Here is a 21936-nt window from a genome sequence, read left to right as displayed (position 1 = left end):
GTAAGAAATTAACAATAGAACAATTACAACATACTGTGTAAGTTATGCGAATGTGGTCACTCATTTCAGGGGTCCCTTGCTGAAGTCTTTGCACAGGCTCAGTGCCTCCTGGCACATGTCAGAACACGTTTTCTGTTCATGTCTACCCACAAACTGAATGCCTTTTTCATCTTAACTAAGCACTTTATCACACACTGTGGCTGGAACTTAGTCTGAGGTGTAACAGCAAAACTACCACGGATCTTTTTCCTTCTTCACAATTTCACAGATTTGTTCTTACCATAGATCTTAGCAATCTCAGCATTTGCTTGTTTTTCTTTCCTCATTAGGTCGAGAACTTTCACCTTTTCACTTAAAGAGAGCCCTTTCCGGCTTCTCTTCAGCATCTCAGAATTGCCAGCTTCACAACTCTTGCACTTTGGAGCCATATAAAGTAAAATAAGGGTCACCTGCAGGCCAGCACCGCGATACTGTCAGTCCCTCTGATGGCTGCTACGTGAGTAACAGGCAAGGAGCTTATGCAGCGTGGGGACGCCACACACAGGGATGATGCACCCCGGGTGGGGCAGCAAGAGAATTCATCATGCTCCTTGGAACAGCACGCAATTTAAAACCCATGAATTCTTTACTTCTGGAATCGTCCATTTAATATTTTAGGACCACAGTCGACCACCAGTAACAGACCTCAGGTAACTGAAACTACAGAAAGTGAAACCACAGATAAGGAGGCCCACTATATTAATATACACATGGAAAAAAACAATTATCCTGAAAAGGGAGAATTATAAGAGACTTTCTTTTTATAATTTCTATTTTTGTAGAGATTACCAAAGAAACTGAAATGCTCTTAGAAAACATGAAATTAAAACAAAGAACATTCTCAAAGAGAATAAAAATTTTAAGTCATCAATAATACTGCACACTGATAATAGCACACGAATCACAAAATAGACATTTTAAATATAAGCTTTATTTTAAATTTAAAGAAAAATTGAAAATAAATATTTTTTACAAATTATATCAACACTTAAAACATAATTTGGAAAAAAAACACGTAATTTGGGAATGGTTCAACATTAATTCGTAATTCAAAATAATGACACTCATGGAATCCATCCTGGTGTTGGCCAATATGAAGTTTGTTTAAATCTGGTATTTTATATAAGCTTAACTATTAATCCTTCCTAACATTCAATGATTATGATTCAACTTCATAAAGTTAAACAAGTCTTCTATGTAAACCCCGTATAACTTTTTCACATATGAAACATTTACACAAGCAAGGAGATTATGAAACATATAAATTATACGGGGCTTGATCCAAAGGCTGATAGATGCACTTCACCTTAGAAGGCACGCGCGCGCGCGCGCACACACACACACACACACAAAACACTCAATCACATACAGATGTCATTATATTCTTAGTTGTGTTACATAGTGAACTGCATGCACGATTATAAATGTCATTCTATTATGTATGAACTGAAAAATACACATATTTAAAAAAAAAGTCCTTGAAGACACAAGGGGGTGGAATGTGCCTGCGTTTAGTGCAGAAACGCAGAGGCTTTTTATAGGACATCAAGGAACTGCCTGTCGCCAGCTGGCTCTCAGGCACCACTGCAAACAGTCACCACTCTCAGAAAGACAAGATGGTCTTGTTAATGATTTCCACGGCCTCGCGAACCTCATCCTCCTTGATCACAAGTGGAGGTGCAAACCGGATGATGTCGCCATGGGTTGGCTTGGCCAGAAGTCCATTATCTCGAAGTCGCAGACACACCTTCCAAGCATCATAATCTAAAGAAAAAAAGGTCAAACACGTATGTTGATCAAAGACAAATGTATAAACATCCCCTTGCAGTACGCCTGGGCAAGTGAGGCCTGGCAAGAATTCCCACTACGCCTACTCAAGCTTGCTTTGTTCTCTTCTTAAAAAGGAAGGACCTTGTCATAAGGACCAGTGCATAACTAGGTTCAAGTGCTATGATTAGGCATACGAGCGGCTCATTAGTTTATCATACATGAAAAAGCAGAAAAATTATGTGCTAAGGCTGCTGTATTAATTGCATAAGGAATTTGCAAAAAGAATTTGGGTGTGACAGATAATTCACTGGCATACAATGAGCAATACTCAGAACCCAGGGAGCACCACAGATCCCTAAAATGGATTTACTTCCTGAGCTTGTGGGATTAGACTCATCATTTGAAAGCGTGATTCTCAACCCTGGCTGCATGCTGCGATCACGCAGTGCCTGGGCCCATCAAATCAGAATCTCTGGGCTGAGGCTAGGCTTGGATTAATCTTTTTAAAAGCTCCCCAGGTGATTCTAAAATGCAACCAAGGTTGGAATCATTGCTTAAAAGGATGGGTTATCACAGGAAAATCCAGCAGGGAACCCTTAGGGGTTACAAATGATGTAGTGAAACACCAAATACTCAATCAAGGGGCAGGTAGAGTGATTTCTGTCATGATTGTCATTAATGTCAGTATAACCACTGCTCCTATGACCTCTACTGATAAGCAAAGGATTAAAGTGAGGGAGGAAAGGAGAACAAAGAGGAAACTTTTAAGGAAAGTGCTCTATGAAGACTGGCTAACAGAAAGTAAGTTTAAATCTCCAAGTTCTGCATAACTAACCTAGGGAGAATTACAAATGACTTCAAGGACAGAAACAGGTTAAATGAAGTTAAATGTGCCTTCATGTAGGAAAGAGCTGTATTTTTAAGACTATTAAATAAATCAGATGATATTCAGCATAAAAGACATGGTCAACAGAGGCCAATCAACAGTTTCAGAGGAAACGCAACGGTCAGAGAAAATACGAAAGGTTTTAGCTCTTCCTATAAAAATACTATCTTGAGAAAAATGTTTTCTCTCCGTACCTTTGGTTTCTCTAATCACAACAGCATTTAATAACCCTTTTCCTCTCACAGCAGTTACAATATCAGAAGGTAGCTTCATGAGTTCATTTCTCAAGATGGTACCCATTTTATCCGCATTTTCAACAAGGTTTTCTTCTTCCAAAACCTATTATTTAAAAAGAAATTACACACACACACACACACACAAAGAAATTACACAAACGTTAAGGTTCCTTTTTTCATGCTGTTCTTTGGAGGGGAATGTGGAATGTACACAAAGGAAGAACATGATTAGGAAAAGATCAAAGTAACTTTAACTTTCATTTCTGTTTGTCAAAGCCATACCAGTTTAATTTCTAATTAAACATATAGTAGCTCAGACACAACCTAGCTTTAGTCACAAATCCATCCATCAATCTGATTTTAAAGCAAAATAAGGATTAAAATTTGTTAAATGCAACTGATACATTTTCTTATCAATTGAATAAATTAATGGACTAAATATAGTTTAATTTTTTTAACTGTAATAGTGTTTCCTTTATTTTTTTCCCTAAAAAGCTCATCCTTAGAGATTACATAATTCTATGCCTTTGGTAGGCACTTAAGGAATAAGTCTAAAAGTGTTCAATATATGCTTTACAAAAAAATAAACCACCACGTGTGCTAAGCCAGAGGCCTGACAGGCCAGGCCTGGTCACAGACTGAGAGCTCTAGGAGGGCCACCCAGTGCCGACAGGCCCAAAGTCCCAGGGGGCTGCAAACTCAGGAAAAGACCACAGGGTCAGGTTGAGTTACTTTTTGAGGATGCCTTGCCCCTAAACTCTTTCCTCTGTAATTCATACTCTGTAAAACTGAGCAATCTCAGTACATTCCTCATTGCAATGGGTTCAAATTTAAGTCACTTGAACACAGCCTGACAGAATAGCTACTGTCCAGCTTACGGCTGTCAGTTTTTACCTCAAGGGCTGCAATGGCCACTCGGCAGCCCAGCGGATTGCCACCGTAGGTTGACCCGTGCTCCCCTGGTTTAATGGTCAGCATTATGTCATCATCACACAATACTGCAGATACCTGAAACACGAAGAATTCAGCGCTAAGTAAACCATTTCTCAGACTAACTATTCTGATTCTTAGCATAGCAGGAACAGAAATATTTCCAAAGCTGGTATTAAATTTGACATAAAGCTTCAACAACAAGAACTACACTCCTGTCATGTGAAGTACCAGGGACAAACAGTAATGCCCTAGCACGTTACCCCAAGCACAGCAGGTACAGAACGATAGCACTTTGGAGCTAAGATGTAAGCTGCTTCTACAATATTATCATTTAGAACTTTTCCACTCCCAAGGTGAGATGCTTCAACCGCTTAGAAAACAATATTCTGCACTGTACTTCAGAGCCCTTTAATCCAGTGTGTGCTGTTGGCTCTGAAGAGCAAACCCAATAACAGAACTACAACAAAACACCAATTTTTTTCTAATCTCTGTATGAATCGGTCATGGTTTTAAAAAATTAGTAAAGCTATGTTTCTGAACAATGGAAAAAAGCATAGGGGTTTATAGGAATACTTTTGGGGTAAAAAGTCTCCATCCAAAACGTGCTGTAGCAAATTCCAAGGCATGCTCAATTCTTCAGTTATAATTAACTAAGGGGGTCACCCCACGGAACTGAGATGTTGTTACACATATTCCAGGTGACACTACATAAAGCCAAACTATAAGAAAGGCATTGTTGTCACAATCAGCTGACGTAACAATATCTTAAGGGGGGGGACCGGTTGGCTCAGTTGGTTAGAGCACACTGCTCCTAATACCAAGTTTGCCGGTTCGATTCCCACATGGGCCAGTGAGCTGCGCCCTCCACAACTAGATTGAAAACAACTTGACTTGGAGCTGATGGGTCCTGGAAAAACACACTGTTCCCCAATACTCCCCAATAAAGATTAAAAAAAGAAACCAAAAAAAAAAAAACCTACACACTATGTTAAGGATATATTTCAGAAGAGCAGGACTAGAAAGAGAAGTTAACAGTCAACTTACGGGGTATAAGCCACCAGAAAGTGCCTTTCCAAGAAGGACTAAGTCGGGTCTGATATTTTCGTGGTCAATAGCCAGCCATCTACCAGTTCTCGCCAATCCTGTCTGTATTTCATCAGCTATCAACAGAACCTATTGGAAAGCAACATAATAGCATCAGTCATCAACTTCATATCCATCAGGAAAATACTGATCATTATTTTACTTTTCCCCATACAAATCTATCTGACATTCCCTGATATGTGAAAATGCCTTTTTTTTTTTTTAAGGAGGGCATAGCTCACAGTGGCCGAACCGGCAACCTTGGTGTTATTAGTACCACGCTCTAACCAACTGAGCCCAGCAGCCACCCCTAGGAAAATGTTTTAATGACCCCCACAATTCCAACAGTGTCCTATGAAATCCCTGTGGACACACCCATTACCTCCTGCGTCAGGCCGCTCTCACCCCCAGCCCATTCTGCTGTCCTAGCGGAAAGGCGCTTAGGCAAAGTGAGGGCCTTGTGGGGTTGCTCTGGATGTAACTCCTCTCTGGAAATAAATTAACTCACTTGTTTACTCCACAAACACTTATTAAATATTTACTCTTATTACATATTTACTAGCTTGGTGGGGAGAAGAGGAGAGAACTTAAATGTTGGAGCAGAGGGGTACGACGCATGGTTTGGGAGGAATCAGAGAACAAGCCGTTGGCGAGGAGAGGAAGGAACCAGGGTTGGGGCCGGAAGTCTGCAGCTCTGCCAGGGCCCCGGGTCTGGCCAGTTTCCAGAGCTAGTAAGAGTCGGCTTCTGTGCAGGCTGCTGAGAGAATACTAGAAAGTTCTGAAGCTCTAAGAATGAGTTCTGCCTCTGGTGGAAAGGGTAGGTGATCTCTGCATCTATTCTACCCGCTGAGCGCTAAGAAGTGCAGGCGGGGGCGACGTGGGTGACCTGGTGCTGGGTGCACAGCTCTCGCACGCCCATCATGTAGCCTGGATCCGGAACGATAACGCCCGCTTCACCCTGGATTGGTTCTACCATGAACGCGGCAACGTTTGGATCCTGCAGAGCACGCTACAAAAAAAATAGGAATGTGTTTGAGTAAGTTCCTTTGTAACCTACTTGGAAATCTGAAATCACACAGTGCACAAATTTTCCTGGGAAGTATACAAATTAAGTTTTTGCACTAAATTATATTTCTGACTTCGAAGTATAACATTTCTGACTGACATTCAATTACCAAAAGCTCCACATACTTCAGCTTTTAGCTACTCTACGCTACTTTTTCTTATACCTAAATGTACGGTAACTAAAAGTTAAAAAACATGGCCTTAGTAAAAGCCATTTTAAGTGCATCTTTTTATTTTACAAGTCCTCCACTCATAATTTTAAAAAGCTAGCTGAAAACGGAGTAACTTTATCTGATAATTAAACAGGTACTATCCAAGTTAATACATACACAGGATACAAGTCTAAAGTGGTTAGTTGGTTGTCAGAATAGACCAGGGAACCCAGTTTCCCCAGTTGGAAACTAACGGACGATCAAAGAGACCAACCTGAAATCCTGGCCTAACTTCAGTAAGATAGATTTTCATTACAGTCACACATTTATTTTTAATTCACACATTCAACACACTTAATTTCTATTTACTATGAGCTAAAGCACGTGAGGCTAGTGAAGTACCTCCAGAGCAGGCAGATCATTATATGGAATGATTTCGAAACCGGGCATAAATGGTCCAAAACCATCATAACTGCTTGGGTCTGTCGAACTGGAGATAGCAGACATAGTTCTACCCCAAAAGTTTCCAGCTAGAAAGGAAAAATACACAGTGATTATTTCAAGCAAACCCCCAAATTTACTAAGCAGTCCCCCAAAAATACCATAGGAAGTTTGACTTTTGAAAAATGAAGGGTTTGCTTTAGAGAACCTTCAGTGAGCTTCCCTTTGTTAAAACAAAATCTGATATTAAACAACATGGTTCACCTGACCACCAAGGTCTGGCCTTGCAATTACTATTTTAGGCACTTCTCTGCTGAACCCCTGACTGGAATATACAGCCCAAGGATAGGTAGATAATCGTCTTTTCTGTCAATAATCCCAAACCCTAACAACTGAGGCATGTAATACTGGTTTTTCTAGAGACGGTGCATTTCTGTAAGTGATACACAGAGAATGTTTTCCCTTTAAAAATCCAATACTCCAGAGCTAACTATTCTACAGAATGAATTTTAAATTTCATTTGGAGAAAACATCCTCAGGCAATCCAAACACTTTCAATTTTGCCTTCCTTGGTATTCTAATCTTTTATTTGCTCAATGATAGACATCTGCCTTTGTGCAGGTACATTTTTTACCCATTAATTTATTTCATTAATAAACTTGATTGAGGACCTACTGTGTCAGGCAGTGTTCTAGGTGTTGGGGATACACTGGTGATTGTGATTGGCAAGCTCCCTGCTCCCACGGAGCTTATATTCTAGTGGGGGAGAAACACCATAACATAAAGCAAATGCGTGAGATCATTTCAGCTGGGTTAAATTGAAGAAAGGAAAAAAACAATGTAGAATAACAGAGAGACTTGGGGGTTCTCCCACTTTTTAATGTCTTCTCCAGCACGGACTCAATGAACCCAGTATCGAATTACTGTATTTTGGCTTCCCAGCATCTGCAAACACTGCTCTTGCAAAGCCTCGTTCACCTACGAGTGATCCGATCCCCACTTCACTGTCCACAAGTGGCAGCATATTGATCGGGACCAGGCTTGTTTAAGAGAAAATGCGTCGATGAGACCAAGAGCCTGTTTGCTCTCCTCTATCCAGCCTAACGACTCTCATCCTCCATCACCTGCCTACCCTATAGTATAAAGGACTTACAGTTGGGGACAGCCCCAGACTTACCAGCTTCTTTCAATACTCAGGTGAAGACACCTTTGCACCCTTTGCTAATATGAAAGAGACCAGATACAGCCAATAAGAATAAAAATCACGGGGCCGGCCCGGTGGCTCAGGCGGTTAGAGCTCCGTGCTCCTAACTCCGAAGGCTGCTGGTTCGATTCCCACATGGGCCAGTGGGCTCTCAACCACAAGGTTGCCAGTTCAATCCCTCGAGTCCCGCAAGGGATGGTGGGCTCTGCCCCCTGCAACTAAGATTGAACACGGCACCTTGAGCTGAGCTGCCTCCCGGATGGCTCAGTTGGTTGGAGCATGGGCTCTCAACCACAAAGTTGCCAGTCCCTCGAGTCCCGCAAGGGATGGTGGGCAGCGCCCCCTGCAACTAAAAATTGAACACAGCACCTTGAGCTGAGCTGCCGCTGAGCTCCCGGATGGCTCAGTTGGTTGGAGTGCACCCTCTCAACCACAAGGTTGCCAGTTCGACTCCCACAACGGATGGTGGGCTGTGCCCCCTGCAACTAGCAACGGCAACTGGACCTGGAGCTGAGCTGCGCCCTCCACAACTAAGACTGAAAGAACAACAACTTGAAGCTGAACAGAACCCTCCACAACTAAATTGAAAGGACAACAACTTGACTTGGGGAAAATAAATAAATAAATAAATAAAAATAAATAAAAATAAATAAAATCATTTAAAAAAAAAAAAAAAAAAAAAAAAAGAATAAAAATCACCAGAAATGCCATTTTTGTTTGGAAGAGACAGTTATGTTGTCCTACAGCTAAGTCACAAGATTCCAAAACGGCAGGTCACAGAGCTGTGCAAAGATTTCTCCTTCTTTGGGAATAGTCATCTGTCCCCAAAATACCAAGTATGGTCGGCCATCAGTTGAAGTCTGGATTGTTATGTTATGGGGTCTGTAATTTAACTGCATTTATTCACAAGACAGGATATTTCATGATTTTAACTATCACAAGAGCGAATTTTGACTATGTGCAGTGACAAGTTTATCTATACTTTGTTTTTAAAAATTAAAATCAAACTTAAAAAAAAAAATCAGAACCTATCAATTGAACATCATTCTTAAGATCCCAAAAGTCAGATTACATCATCTGAATTAACTGTCGGTCTCCCCAGTCAGTATTCACGTCATTGCTCTCAACCTTTCCCAGAAATATATCCAGGGCAACCCCAGCCCTCCTCTTCCAACAACTTCTAAGAACTTGATATAATTCTTCAAATATGAAGATTCAAATTTCACATCATACCTAGGACATGGCCGCACTGTAACATAACCCAACCTCAACAACCTAACAAAAACGCTCTACCAGTAAAACTATCTAATTAACCAGAAGCTGCGATGTAAAAAATCAGATAAGCAGATGAGAAATAAATCATATAGGTGCTCATTTTGACAGGAGTTAGGGAGTTATTTAGGAGCGAAAAACCCTATATATGAACAAATATTTGGAAATAAACCAAGAAAAAGAAATCTCAATTTTTATGAAATAATGTGGCACGTATGAAGTAAACACATTAGAAATATTTCATCAGTAAATTACAGCGGTAAAGGGTATTGTATGTTTAAATCACAGAGGCTAATGTTGAATGTCACATACCTGCAAAAACAATCTTTGCTTTGTACTTCGGAATACCCTTAACAGTATATCCCCATTTACGAGCAAGTTTGCAAGCTGTCTCTCCAGCCTCCACTCCTATCAAGAGAAAAAATTTCTGTTTTAAAAGATGTTTGAAATTATCAGAAAATAATAAAACTGTTTTCTTGGCTATTAAAAAAAAAGGAAATATTTTTACCTGTATTCATAGGAAGAACTTTCTGGTAGTTGAAAAGTTTAGTAATATACTCTTCATATTCACCAAGGACGTTGTTATAGAAAGCCCTAGATGTTAAGGTCAGTTTGTCTGCTTGACTTTTCAGAGCATTCACAATCTTTGGATGACAATGCCCCTGGTTGACAGCACTGTAAGCACTCAGGAAGTCAAAATATTTCCTGCCTTCCACATCCCATACGTAAATACCTGAAATATAGAAGAAAAGTAATTCTAGAAAAATCACAAAATTACATAAAGTTCAAAGATTAACACTGCTAACAAGTCCTCTGAATACCTACATATGAACCTCTACTTAAAATGCAATTGTGGTTAAGGTATGTTTTCGTTCAAGCATAATTATTATAACTCTGATTTATAAGGAATTACATTTTATCTGTCCAGCTTCAAATATTTAACAAGAACAGTATAACATAAAAAGATTTTTATAAACTCTGGAGTGAAACCTTTACTCCTTGAAACTGAAGTTTGGAATTTAAAGTTAGAATTTAAAGGCATAAGTGATACATAACATAAAAATCATGATTCGTTGACTGTAACAACCAACAGAATGGGAAAAAATATTTCCAAATCATGTATCTGTAAGTTCTAATATCCAGAATTCTTACAACTCAACAACAAAAACACAGAATCCAATTAAAAAATGGGCAGAACTAAAATGGACATTTCTCCAAAGAATAAATGATATACAAAGATACACAAATGACAGACAAGCACATGTAAAGATGCTCAATAACTCAAGTCATTAGAGAAATGCAAACCAAAACCACAATAGCATTTCACACTCACTAAGATGGTTATAATTTAAATTTTAAAAAATGGAAAACACACAATGGGATTTATAGATGATGTAATACAGAATTGTACACCTGAAATCTATGTAATTTTACTAACAATTGTCACCCCAATAAATTTAATTTAAAAAAAAAAAGGAAAACAAGTGTTGGCAAGGATGTAGAGACACTAGACCTCTCATATATTGCTAGCGGGAATGTAAAATGGTGCAGCAGCTATGAAAATAGTTTAGCAGCTCTTCAACAAGTTAAAATAAAATTACATAAGACCCAGCAACCCCACTCCCAGGTAAATACCCCAAAAAAGTGGAAGACAGGCGTTCAAACAAAAATGTGTACATGAATGTTCATAGCAGCACAATTCACAATAGCCAAACGGAGGAAACAACCAAAATATCCATCAACTGATGAATGGGTGGGTAAACAAAACACAGCCTATCCATAAAATGGAATTATTATTCCACTATAAAAAGCAGTGAAGTACGAACACATACTACAACACAGATGAACTTGAACACTTAATGCTAAGTGGAAGAAGCCAGACACAAAAGCCACATACTGTCCGAGTCCATTTATATAAAATATCCAGAACAGGTAAATCCAGACAGAAAACAGATTAGTGGCTGCCAGGCTCTAGGGGGAGGAGGCAGTGGGGAGTGACTATTTCATGGGTTTGGGGTTTCCTATTTCCTCTAACTAAACCCATGAAAAAGTACACTAAACCTATTTCATGGGTTTAGTTAGCGGCGATAGGTGTACAACATTGTAAGTGTACTTAATGCCATTGAACTGAATAGTTAAAATGGTAAATTTGAAGTTATGTAGTACACTTTACAATTTTTTTAAGTTGACTATATACATTAAAATGTACTGAGTGGCTCAATACCTAACTTTACCACATACTTAACATATTATGTTATGTGCTTCTCTCATCAAATCCCCCCCCATGAGTGTCACCATCCCTGCAGCACAGAGATAAGGTAATGCCTGCTGTTAGACAGGACTACTAGAGAAACGTGTCCTTGTTGGGGGACCCTCACAGAGTGCACGCACACAAACCTACATGGTACATAACCTACTACACACAGAGGCCGTATGGGATAGCCTGTCGCTCCATAAGGGAGAAAAATAAATAATTTTCCCTCTACCCTCTGGGATCTTGGCTGAGATATCCCTGTAATAAATGACAGATAAGCAAGAGAAAAATAAAGGTTTAATACTAACATGTATGCCTTCGGTATACATGGGAGAGGCCCAGGAACACTGAGTAACTCACCACCTTATCTTCAGCTGAAGACAGATGATGGTGGGGGTGGGAGTCCTCATGGGAGGTCACCAGGAAAAGCCATCTCCAAGGGTAAGGTTGTTATGCAGATTTCTACTTTGATAAAAGTTTCTGGGGGTAAGGTTTTCTCCCTCTTCCTGGTACAGTGAGGGAGACACCCTTACAAATGGAGATTTCCCTCACAAATGTAAATGTCCTTTACAAAGGGTAACTTCTACTTAGTTTTCAGAACTTCTCCCAGGTCGACCTTTCTTAAACTTAACCAGCCTAAAATAATCCTTATGCCAGAGACATATTTTGGGATGATACATTCTGTTCCCCTAGGGCTCCTGGCTCCACAGCTGTGCAGCATGGGACTGGCTGTACTGATACTGTGAGTATTTGTGGCCTGCACTGCGTTATGACTACCACTAGGTGACAGGTGAGGGGAGTCTTTCAGCTCTGTTATCATCTTATGGGGACCATATTAACAGAAACATCAGGGGGCATGACTGGAGAAGCTTCATTAGCAACTAGCCCAAGCTGGCTTGTGTGGAACCAGGACTTGAGCCCAGTCAGATTCCAGAGTCTATACTCTGCTACTGTAAGTGAAGAATATTTTTGCAAACCAAACTGTTTCCAAACTCGTAATATATAAATCTAATATTTTCATGTGTTCAAATATCTATATTACAGTACTAGTATCAAATAAAATACAGGCAAAAGTGTTTAATACTCTATACGGCATCTTCTAGCCCAAAGCTAAGTAATCAACTTTGGTTTTATTAGGATAAGGCTGTTAAACGTGGATTAAATCACTATTTGGTAACTATTAGTAATTATTTATTTAGGCAAGAATCATTAATGGATGCTAAAATTGTGACAAAAAGTTTGCTCTGCAAACCATGTGCCCTCAAGAGATTCCAAAGGGAAGAAGAGTAACTTTGCAGCGGAGAAGTCTGGCAGACACTACCTTACCAGCCAACCCCAAATTGAGGTTCATTCTATAAAATTATGACCTGTACTCTTTAAGATATCAAGGTCAAGAAGACAAAGGATAAGAAATTCTTCTGGATCAAACAAAACTAAACAGACCTAAAAACTGAAGGTAACCCATGATCTGAAATTTTCTTTTGCTATACATGACAACTGCTGAAATCTGGAGATTATATAATGGTGCTGTATTAATTTCCTGACTTTGATAATTCACTGTTGTTACATAAGAGAAAGTCATGTGTTTCAGGGAAGACACTCAGAATTTAGGGGTAAAAAGGATCACATCTGCAACTTCCCCACAAACACTTTAGGAAAAAAATATATTGTGTGTGTATGTGTGAGCATGTGAGTGTGTGTGCGTAAAAAGGAAATAAGTATTTTGCCATGTATGATGCACTTTTTTGCCCAAATTTGTGAGGGGAAAATAAGGATGAGCATTATACACAGGTAGTACTAACTCCGCATCTATACAAATGTTTTTAACTCCTTTATTTATGCTTATGAGTTACAAGTGTAATAATAAATAAATAAATGGTAAAATTCCTTTGTAATACAAAAAACAGATACCTAAATATAAACAATTAAAATTTGAATGAAAAAATTAAAACGAAAGAATTTTTTTCCCTGAAAGTTTGAGCAAAAAATATGGGTGCGCATTAGTATACATGGGAGAGCATTATACACGGCAAAATACTTGGTAAAGCAAATGTGAAATGTTAGCTCTTAGGAAATCTGGGTGAAGAATAAAATTCTTCGTACTACTGTTGCAACTTTTCTTTCTTTTAAGTGTAAAATTATGCCAAAATAAAAGTTAAAGAAAAAAAATGAGCAGTTTTACGGCACTTTACTTAGGGAGCTTACATTCCCTCCTGACAAGGTCCATCGGTACAAACACCGAATGAGTTCATCTTTATATCCCGCACAGCACCTAACATAGCAAGCACTTAACATACTCAATAAATGTTGATTTAACCATATCTGCAACACAGATAGTAAATGCATCTGGAAAAATGTACACTGAGAAATTATAAAAGCAATTTTTACAAAAGGTTTCAAGCAATCAAAGGGGTAAATTAGATTAATTCAAAATGTACCTTTTCCTCTCTCCAGGGCTACAGGTAAAGGATGGTAGTTGTGTGCCCCATACTTAGATTCCCTTTCAAAAATGTAATCAGAGGATGGAGTGCCTTGGACTGTCTTTTTAGTCGCAACAGATGTAGCAGAAGCCACTGAAGAGTGAAGTCCTCGGCGAAGCACAGCCACAGTCTGGAAACGTGCTAGTTTGGAAAACATCGTGTCCTCCACGTAGGAACACCACCGACCTGCCCAAAGAAAAAAGACGGCATCAAGAATCTTCCCGGAGTCGAAGTGTGTCGACTTATTAAATATTGTTCATCATTGGCCACAGCCCACCAAAAACAATCAAGAAAATGAGAGACAACTACGACTTTGGGAAGTTTGAAGGTGAAGCAGAGAAACAAGTAAGTATATAAATATTTACAGTAAAACCTGACAAGCGCTCCGGTGGAATGGGCACAGTGTTATGGGCTAGAAGTCCGAGAGACTATATAAGAAACAGGAGAAAAACAGTGGATGAGCGGTCAGAAACGTTTACTTCTCGCTTACACCCTCTGTACCACTTGACAGTTTCATAACAAACCCACACACACATTAAGTCATCAGTGCTGAGAGGACCCCCAGGACAAGGAACTCACTCAAGGACAAGGGGAGTCAGGCAAGGCTGAACCGCAGGTATTTATGTGGGGACGGAATCACCCAGCATACAATGAACTGTCAAATTAGCAAAACTTAATACTTGGAGCTTGGCTGGCTTCCCTTTAACTTGGCACACCCAGTAAATCCAATGTGTTCAAGAATTAGCAAGTACTAAACAAAATCCAGAACTTGGTTTGCCAAGATTCACCAACTACCCTTTCTTCCCAAGGTTTGGATTAGAATACAGATTCCCCCCGCCCAAATCAAGTAGTTTGAAACAATCTAGTTGTGGAGGGAGCAACTCAGTGGCACATGTGGTATACCTTGTTAAGAGCACGGTGCTCTAACCAACTGAGCTAACCTAGAATACAGATTTTGAACCGGAGATCCAGGGACGGTCTTCAAGGTCCAATAACTCCTGAAATAATGCAGAATTATATGCTAAGTACATTTTTTAAAGAAGATCCCTAGCTTTCAACAGATCTTATCTCAGAGAGGTAACAAAAAAGTTATATATAAGAAATATTAGGGGCAGCCAGGTGGCTCAGTTGGTTAGAGCACGAGCTCTGAACAACAGGGTTGTCGGTTCAATTCCCACATGGGCCAGTGAGCTGCGCCCATGCAACTAAGATTGAAAACAGTGACTGGACTTGGAGCTGAGCTGCGCCCTCCACAACTACATTGAAGGACAACGACTTGGAGCTGATGGGCCCTGGAGAAACACACTGTTCCCCAATATTCCCCAATAAAAATTTTACCAAAAAATGATATATATGTATGTATTAGACTGGAGATAGCTGCTAACAAAAATGCAAAAATGTCTAGCTGTACTAGACAGAATTTCCCCAAATACCACTGCTAAGTCTAACATTGATTTTAACTCTATTTCTTGGGCTCTTTATGCTCTACTCAGTAAGAATTAATGGTTTATTTGACCAACTAAAAAATTAAACACATTAAATTTTGCTTTCATCAAATAAGGAATAAAATGCAACACTCCTTATAGTAATACTCTAAACTACAACACTTTCTGAACAAAGAACTGCAGCCATAATAAAAGCCTTAGAAGTGTTTGTATCCCTAGACCAGTAATTTCACTCACAATATTCTATCGTAAAGAAATTCATGCATAAAAGATGTTCAATATGAGAATAGTTCCACATAATCACATACATAATGACATATTACCATTTCAAGTAATTACAGTTTTAATGACATGGAGAGACGTTTTAAGTGCAGAAAATAAGATCATATATACAGAATGCTTAACTGCAAAATATATAAGGGAAAACACTGAAAAGGTACAAAAAAGTTCACTGTTGTTATCTTTCCACTATTCTGTAATTTCCACATTTTCTAATGATCATGAATTACATGTACAATCAGAAAAAAGTTATTAAAAATGAAAGTGAATGTCTGCCTAGATTCACCTTAGACAAAAAGAAAGCTTAGACAACATACAGAACAAAACTAGAAGGGGTTTGAGAAGTTTTGATAAAATGAATTGTGGTTTAAAAAATGGTAGAAGTGTAGCCTGTACTATAACTGTTAGGTCTAAAATTTCATCTTTCTGGGGGACAGTCAAATTCTAAAATAAACTAATAAAAAAATCTAAAATAAAAACTATTCTCTAAGATGATTTTGCTATCAAGGTCTACAGCTCTGTGAACTCACTAGAACCAGGCAGAGAGGTACTTTAAAAAAAAAAAAAATCAAGCGGTATTAAAAATAACTAGCATCTTTTAAGTTACTTAACAGGCTGATACAATATTGCAAGTGAAAGGAATATTTGAAATTAACTAAATTCAACATTCTCATTTTATACAAGAAGTTATTTTTTGCTCAGCTAACTCGCAACAGAAATGGGACAAAATATCCATTTTTTCCAGAGTTCAGGCAGTCTTATAGAGTAACTACAACTTACTGACAAAACAATAACATTCAAAACTTTACTAATATTCATCCTAAAGGTTTTTAAAGATCAACTCTGGGTATTTAATTCAACTGGGGAAAGTCTTGCTGTTGGATGCAAGATGAGGTACCAGAATCCTGTAAGCACATTTTTGTTAAAGAACCTTGTGTGCAAGTTACTGTGCTTGGCACCATACGAGAAACATTAGAACAGAATAAAGATGGGCTTAAAAATAGCCAATATCAGTAACTTTCTCTTCCAAAAAGGCCTGAAAAACAAAGAGAGTAAAGCGGGAAGTCCAAAGTCTGCATACCAGGAATTAAATTCTTAGGAGTCTTTGGATGATCTTTTTAAGCTTCACTTCCCCATTTGTAAATAAGGTAGAAGCCGTTCAAGGTCATTGCTGAGGATTAAATGAGACAATGTTAAAGGGCCAAACCTAGCACAAATAGCCAATTAATTCCCTTCCTCCTTTAAATTCATGATGGAATTAGCCTATTTCAACAGTGCCACAGTTTCTTTTTTAAACTGGAGTTTAAAACATAAAAATCAACACAGTGCCATGGTTTCTTTTTTAAACTGGAGTTTAAAACATAAAAATCAACACAGTGCCATGGTTTCTTTTTTAAACTGGAGTTTTTTCTTAAAAAAAAAAAATAGTGAAATTTTTCTACTTATTAAAAATATTATAAACACAGACTAGAAAATTACCTGCAATTCCATACTTTATGGAGAAACCATTACCTTTTTTTCTATGCATAACTATACATAGTAGCTTTTTTTCACCCTCCCCCACAGAATTTATCACGTAAGACCCTCCTGAAGACTTCCAGGAACCTTTGCAGACTTTTGTCACAGGTCCTAACACTTTAGGACACTTGTCTTCATGCCTGTCCCCCTACTAAAATCTTTCTAGGCCCCTTAAAGGACAGTAACCATGTCTTAAAATTCACTTTGCATCCCCAGAACCTAACCCAGGTTTGAGCATTCCATTGGGATTCCTTGTCTGTCAAATGAATGCAAGTTCACTGATCCTTAGGACTCCTGAGGAGTCAAGGCAGCAAGAGGAAGCGAGAAGGCCCACAAGACAGACGAATCACACATCCGTACGGAGTTGGGTCTAGCTCTAAGAGGAGGCTAGCACTCTCCACGTCATCACCAGAAGCAACTAACCGTTCTATCAGTAGTTCACTTCACTAGGTTTAATGGCCTTCGAAAGTCAGACTCTCTTGTACCAGTGTAACCATTCCAGGCTGCTGTCATGCATTTTAACCAAGGCCCACACTCAGGTCCTGGAGAAGAGAACAAATTGCTACTGACAGCAAAAGTTTTAACATTAAATGTTTTCAGTAACCCACATAATTAACAAAGTCCTTCATCAAGCTATTACTCTCTCCTGTCTAATCCATCCTATTTCCATTAGAACTTGCCCAAAATAGAATTTCCATAAATGGATGCATTTTGAAGAGTAAATTCAGTGTACACTATGAAATACTATTTCTTTAAATCACTCAAAGAAAAGCCAGTATAAATTCATGAAGGGCCGGCCCGGTGGCTCAGGCGGTTAGAGCTCCATGCTCCTAACTCCGAAGGCTGAAGGCTGCCGATTCGATTCCCACATGGGCCAGTGGGCTCTCAACCACAAGCTTGCCGGTTCAACTCCTGCAAGGGAGGGTGGGCTGCGCCCCCTGCAACTTAGCAACAGCAACTGGACCTGGAGCTAAGCTGTGCCCTCCACAACTAAGACTGGAAGGACAACAACTTGACTTGGAAAAACGTCCTAGAAGTACACACTGTTCTCCAATAAAGTCCTGTTCCCCTTCCCCAATAAAATCTTAAAAAAAAAATTTTTTTTCATGAAAAAGTCACTTAAAATATTCCACTTGAGTCAATTGGTTTTACTATATTTGTCAAATATTTACTTTTGAGGTAATCACAAATACAGTCCTTTTGTAAAAGTTCTGCCAATAAAAGTGTTTTGTAGTTTGTTTGGTTTTTTTATGTAATCTGGCTAAAATTCAACTCAAGTGCGTCACTGGCAAACAGTACTATGAAGCAGTACTACTGAAAAAGGACTGGCTGGGCTAAACCACACCCTCCACACACCTCCAAAAATTGGCCCATTCATCATTATTTTAAAATGTATGAGATGTAGTCTATCCTCAGAAACTTTATGCACAAAAGTAATTGTAATAAAAGCAGTATGGGGGGAATACTAATAAGACAGCATCTTTGAGGAAAAGAATCCCTTTTTAAGAATTTTATCTATTTAAAGTTTACTGAGTTTTTTGGGGGAGGGGATGCAAAATTAATCTTGAACACCATGAAAAATTAAAAAACCCAAAATAACAAGCTTTTTATTTAAGTCTTGTTTTTATCAAAAGATTCAACTTTCATACTTGGATCTTTGTCAGTCAGGAACTACACTCTCAGAAGGTAGAACCAGGATATCCTAATGAAAGAAGTCTTTCATTTCTTTCGAACATTTATTTCAAAGGGATAAGGAATTTGGATTACATACCTAAAGAAAGAACAGTCCCAAGTTCAAACCGAGAGAACTACAGTGGATCTTACTCTTACAAACAGAAAGATTTAGAATGGAGAAGTTGGAGATCAGAAAACACCCCCCGCCCCAAAAAAAAAACCTGGAGATGAGTAACTTCTTACAGTAAAGCCACTCCTTTTTCCTCCTTATCACCTTGACTTATCAAATTGGTAAAATTGAACACCAAGAGTGTAAGAGACATCGTGACAAAGGGACAATGGGAGGAGACCACCGAATTCAACCAGCATGTGCGCCGCTCGGCACTGTTGGCAAAGAACTCTTCAGGATGAAGTCTTCATGCTGAAAGCGCTGTTGGCCCCAATCCCTCGACACCACCTAGTTAACTGCATGTTACTGAAAGGTAAGGCTATGTTTCCCTAATACTTTATTCGGAGAAAGGCTAGAGGAAAAGGCAAGCGGTTGGGGGAAGAGAGGTGGGCAGGCTGCCTACAGGGCCCGGGAGCTGCCCGGGAGGGCTCGACCCCTTCTCGATGCCCCCACCGGTGCCCCCGCCCCGTAACAAAAGCCACCGATTACTGAGCAGACCCGCCGCATCCAGAACGACCTCCTTCAGGAACCCAGGGTGCCCTTGGTGCCCGGAGCCCCCGCTCCACGCGCCGGGGCCCAAACACCTCCTTCCCGGAAACCCTGGGGCGCACGAGAGGCGCGGAGCCAGGTGCTGAGACCTCGGGGCGCTTGGGGCCCGCGGGCCGGGAGGGAAGAAGGCCGGGCCCCACGGGCGGCGAGCTCAGGCCGCGCCGGCTCCGCGCGCTCGGGAAGGCGACGGTGCCACATCCGCAGCCTCTCCGCCTCCCTCCCTCGCCCGCCGCTCCCGGCCGCGATGCGCCGCGCCCTGCCCGCGGCTCCCAGGCCCAGTGATACCCGCCGCCGGCCGCGAAGGTGGAGCCTGCCCGCCCGCCGAGGCCCAGCGCGCCCCCGAGGCCCGCTCTCCCCGAACCCCGGCCCAGAGCCGCCCGCGCCCGTTCGCCCCGTACGCCGCCGAGTGCTGCGCCCGGGCCCCCGCCCGAGCCCCCGCCCCGCAGAGCCCGCGCGGGCACCTGTCTACGCGTCAAAGGTTGGCCTGGGACACGCGGCGTCGGCTGCGCTGGAACCGAGACCGCGACGCGTCACAGAGCTTAAGATGCGGCTTCCGCCCCGCCCCCCAGACGCCCTCACCTCCTATTGGCTGACGTCGAGAGCTGCTCACCAATCGCCGTCCGCCCGCCCCGCCCGCCCGCCCCGCAGCACCGGGTCCAGGACCCTGCTGGTCTCCTGCGCTGGGCTGCTCTGGGCGGCTGCCAGCTCCCTGCGCTCGGGCGCCAACCTGGCCCGCGCCTTTCCCTCCGTCGTTCACTGCTCGCTCTTTGCTGATGGGAAGAGGAAGCCCAAAGGATGAAACATCGATTGCCCCCCACCTCCCCGGGCTCGCGGCATTTCGTCAGCCCCCGCCTCCCGGGTACAGACGGCCGGTTCGACTTCCAGCCCTGCCCCCAGTGGCGGTGCTCCAGGGCCTTGCCTTGCAGAGCCTCACGTGAGGCGCCCCGGTCAGCCCGGCCCGGACACCGGCGGCCCAGACCCCCTCGCCCTTGAACACTGGTGTGCTGCGGCGCTATTGCGCCTCTGAACCCACCCGCAGAAGTCATCGCTGCAGGGGGGAAACACACTACCCACCTCCTCGTGGCTGCCGGCAGATACTTAAGTGACCGCAACGCGCTCAGTGTCAGCTTGTCTGCGGCGCCCTCCGTAGCCCCTTAAAAAACAAAGAACTCAAAATGGATAGTCCAGGGTAATCCCAGGTTCGAATCCGAAAGGTCTCGAACATCATTTTGTCTGCACCATTTTTGTCATATATTGGGTAACAGACTGGGAGAGGACAGGCGACTGACCCAGGGTTATCCCACAGGTGAGGGACAGTCCAGCCCTGTGTACCACCAACTGCTCAGAGGGCAGTCGCAGACAGCTACAGGGACAGCACTGTCCCTCAGCACCAGGCTCCATTAGACCCACGTGATCGGGATCTTAGCCGAAAACAGACGGAAGGCTCCAAAATGTAAATTGGAGGTCTACATTTTAAAGGAATTATTTAAGCATGCACAGGGAAACCATTAGGGGTGGAAAAGTAACCTGGGGCCAGTGCGGGGGTGGGGGGTGGACTGGACGTTGTTATCAACCCCAGACTAAAGGGAGAGGTATCCAGAGTCCAAAGAGAAAGAAAGGAGAGGCCACCTGTCTGGGCAGCAGTCATGAGTGAGCCTCCCGGAAGGGAGCTGGGGGATAAAGATTGCAAACTCCTCTCATCTCCTGCCAGGGTTATCCATGGGCTGAAAGCATTAGGAAGCCAGAGACCTAGGAAGCCAGCCCTTTAAGGCAGATCCTGTGGGTCAGTCTCCTGGGACACAGACAGGGTAGGGAAGGGCAGAAGGTAAGATGGGACAGAAGGGCAAATGCAAGACATTCAACACACATAACCAGCTGAGCAGAAAGTAAAGTCAAAGCTGTATGGTGTGGGCACAGAGGCAGAGCCGTAACAGCAGAGCCCTGGTCTGCAGATGTCCAGAGCAAGAGCCTAAAAGGCATTCAGTACTCCTTGGCTCCATCTGCCCTAGACCAAGGTCACTCACTCCAATAGTTATGGCCAGGCCCTCTCTGGAGCTCATGGAGAGTAGGACTTTGCCTTCTACTTTTTTGTTATTCCTCCTCCACCCTGAATACAGTGATTGATTTCTTGGAAATTAGCTTGTCCTGCCCAAAGGGTCAGAGGAGAATCATTTCTGTACGTCCCTGCTCTACAAACCTGGGCAGGTGCGTAAAACCAAGCCCAGCTCTTAGAACTCTTACAAAGCGCAGGGACCCCAGTTTATGCCTTCAAAAGTAGGAGCAGGTGCTCTGAGTTCATGAAGGGGGCATGACACCCAAGATCTGAGTGACTTCATAGGCTGGAATGCCTTTGGACTCACAAATAAGCTACTCTTTAACAAATATGCTTTCGTATGCAAGAAACTGCTGAGAATGTCTGGTTTTGCCCCTTCTCTGTTATCAGGAAAATGCAATAGTACAGAGAGCACGATAATATTTTATAGTTTC

At 41.6% G+C, this 21936-nt stretch overlaps 1 protein-coding gene across 1 annotated transcript; it reads right to left on the bottom strand.

Moving 5' to 3' along the window:
- Positions 1-950: 950 nt before the first annotated feature.
- On the bottom strand, positions 951-20578 carry OAT (ornithine aminotransferase). Its single transcript, XM_074338837.1, has 11 exons — positions 20524-20578; positions 19911-20219; positions 13774-14001; positions 9590-9814; positions 9394-9489; positions 6567-6694; positions 5834-5956; positions 4909-5037; positions 3826-3939; positions 2890-3034; positions 951-1803 (listed from the first exon to the last, which is right to left on the bottom strand). Exons 3-11 carry the CDS (start codon positions 13970-13972, stop codon positions 1643-1645), a joined length of 1320 nt encoding a protein of 439 aa, XP_074194938.1. The 5' UTR covers positions 13973-14001; positions 19911-20219; positions 20524-20578; the 3' UTR covers positions 951-1642.
- Positions 20579-21936: the final 1358 nt, after the last annotated feature.

Source organism: Rhinolophus sinicus, linkage group LG07, assembly GCF_036562045.2.
Source record: "Rhinolophus sinicus isolate RSC01 linkage group LG07, ASM3656204v1, whole genome shotgun sequence".
NCBI lineage: Eukaryota > Metazoa > Chordata > Mammalia > Chiroptera > Rhinolophidae > Rhinolophus > Rhinolophus sinicus.
This window is presented reverse-complemented; position numbering and strand designations above follow the sequence as displayed.

Coding starts and splice junctions, on each gene's coding strand:
- OAT (XM_074338837.1), bottom strand. CDS start 13,972: ATGTTTTCCAAACTAGCACGTTTCCAGACTGTGGCTGTGCTTCGCCGA. Junction 9,490..9,589: donor AGTTCTTCCTATGAATACAG/GTAAAAATATTT, acceptor TTCTCTTGATAG/GAGTGGAGGCTGGAGAGACA. Junction 5,957..6,566: donor ATGATCTGCCTGCTCTGGAG/GTACTTCACTAG, acceptor TTTTTTTTGTAG/CGTGCTCTGCAGGATCCAAA.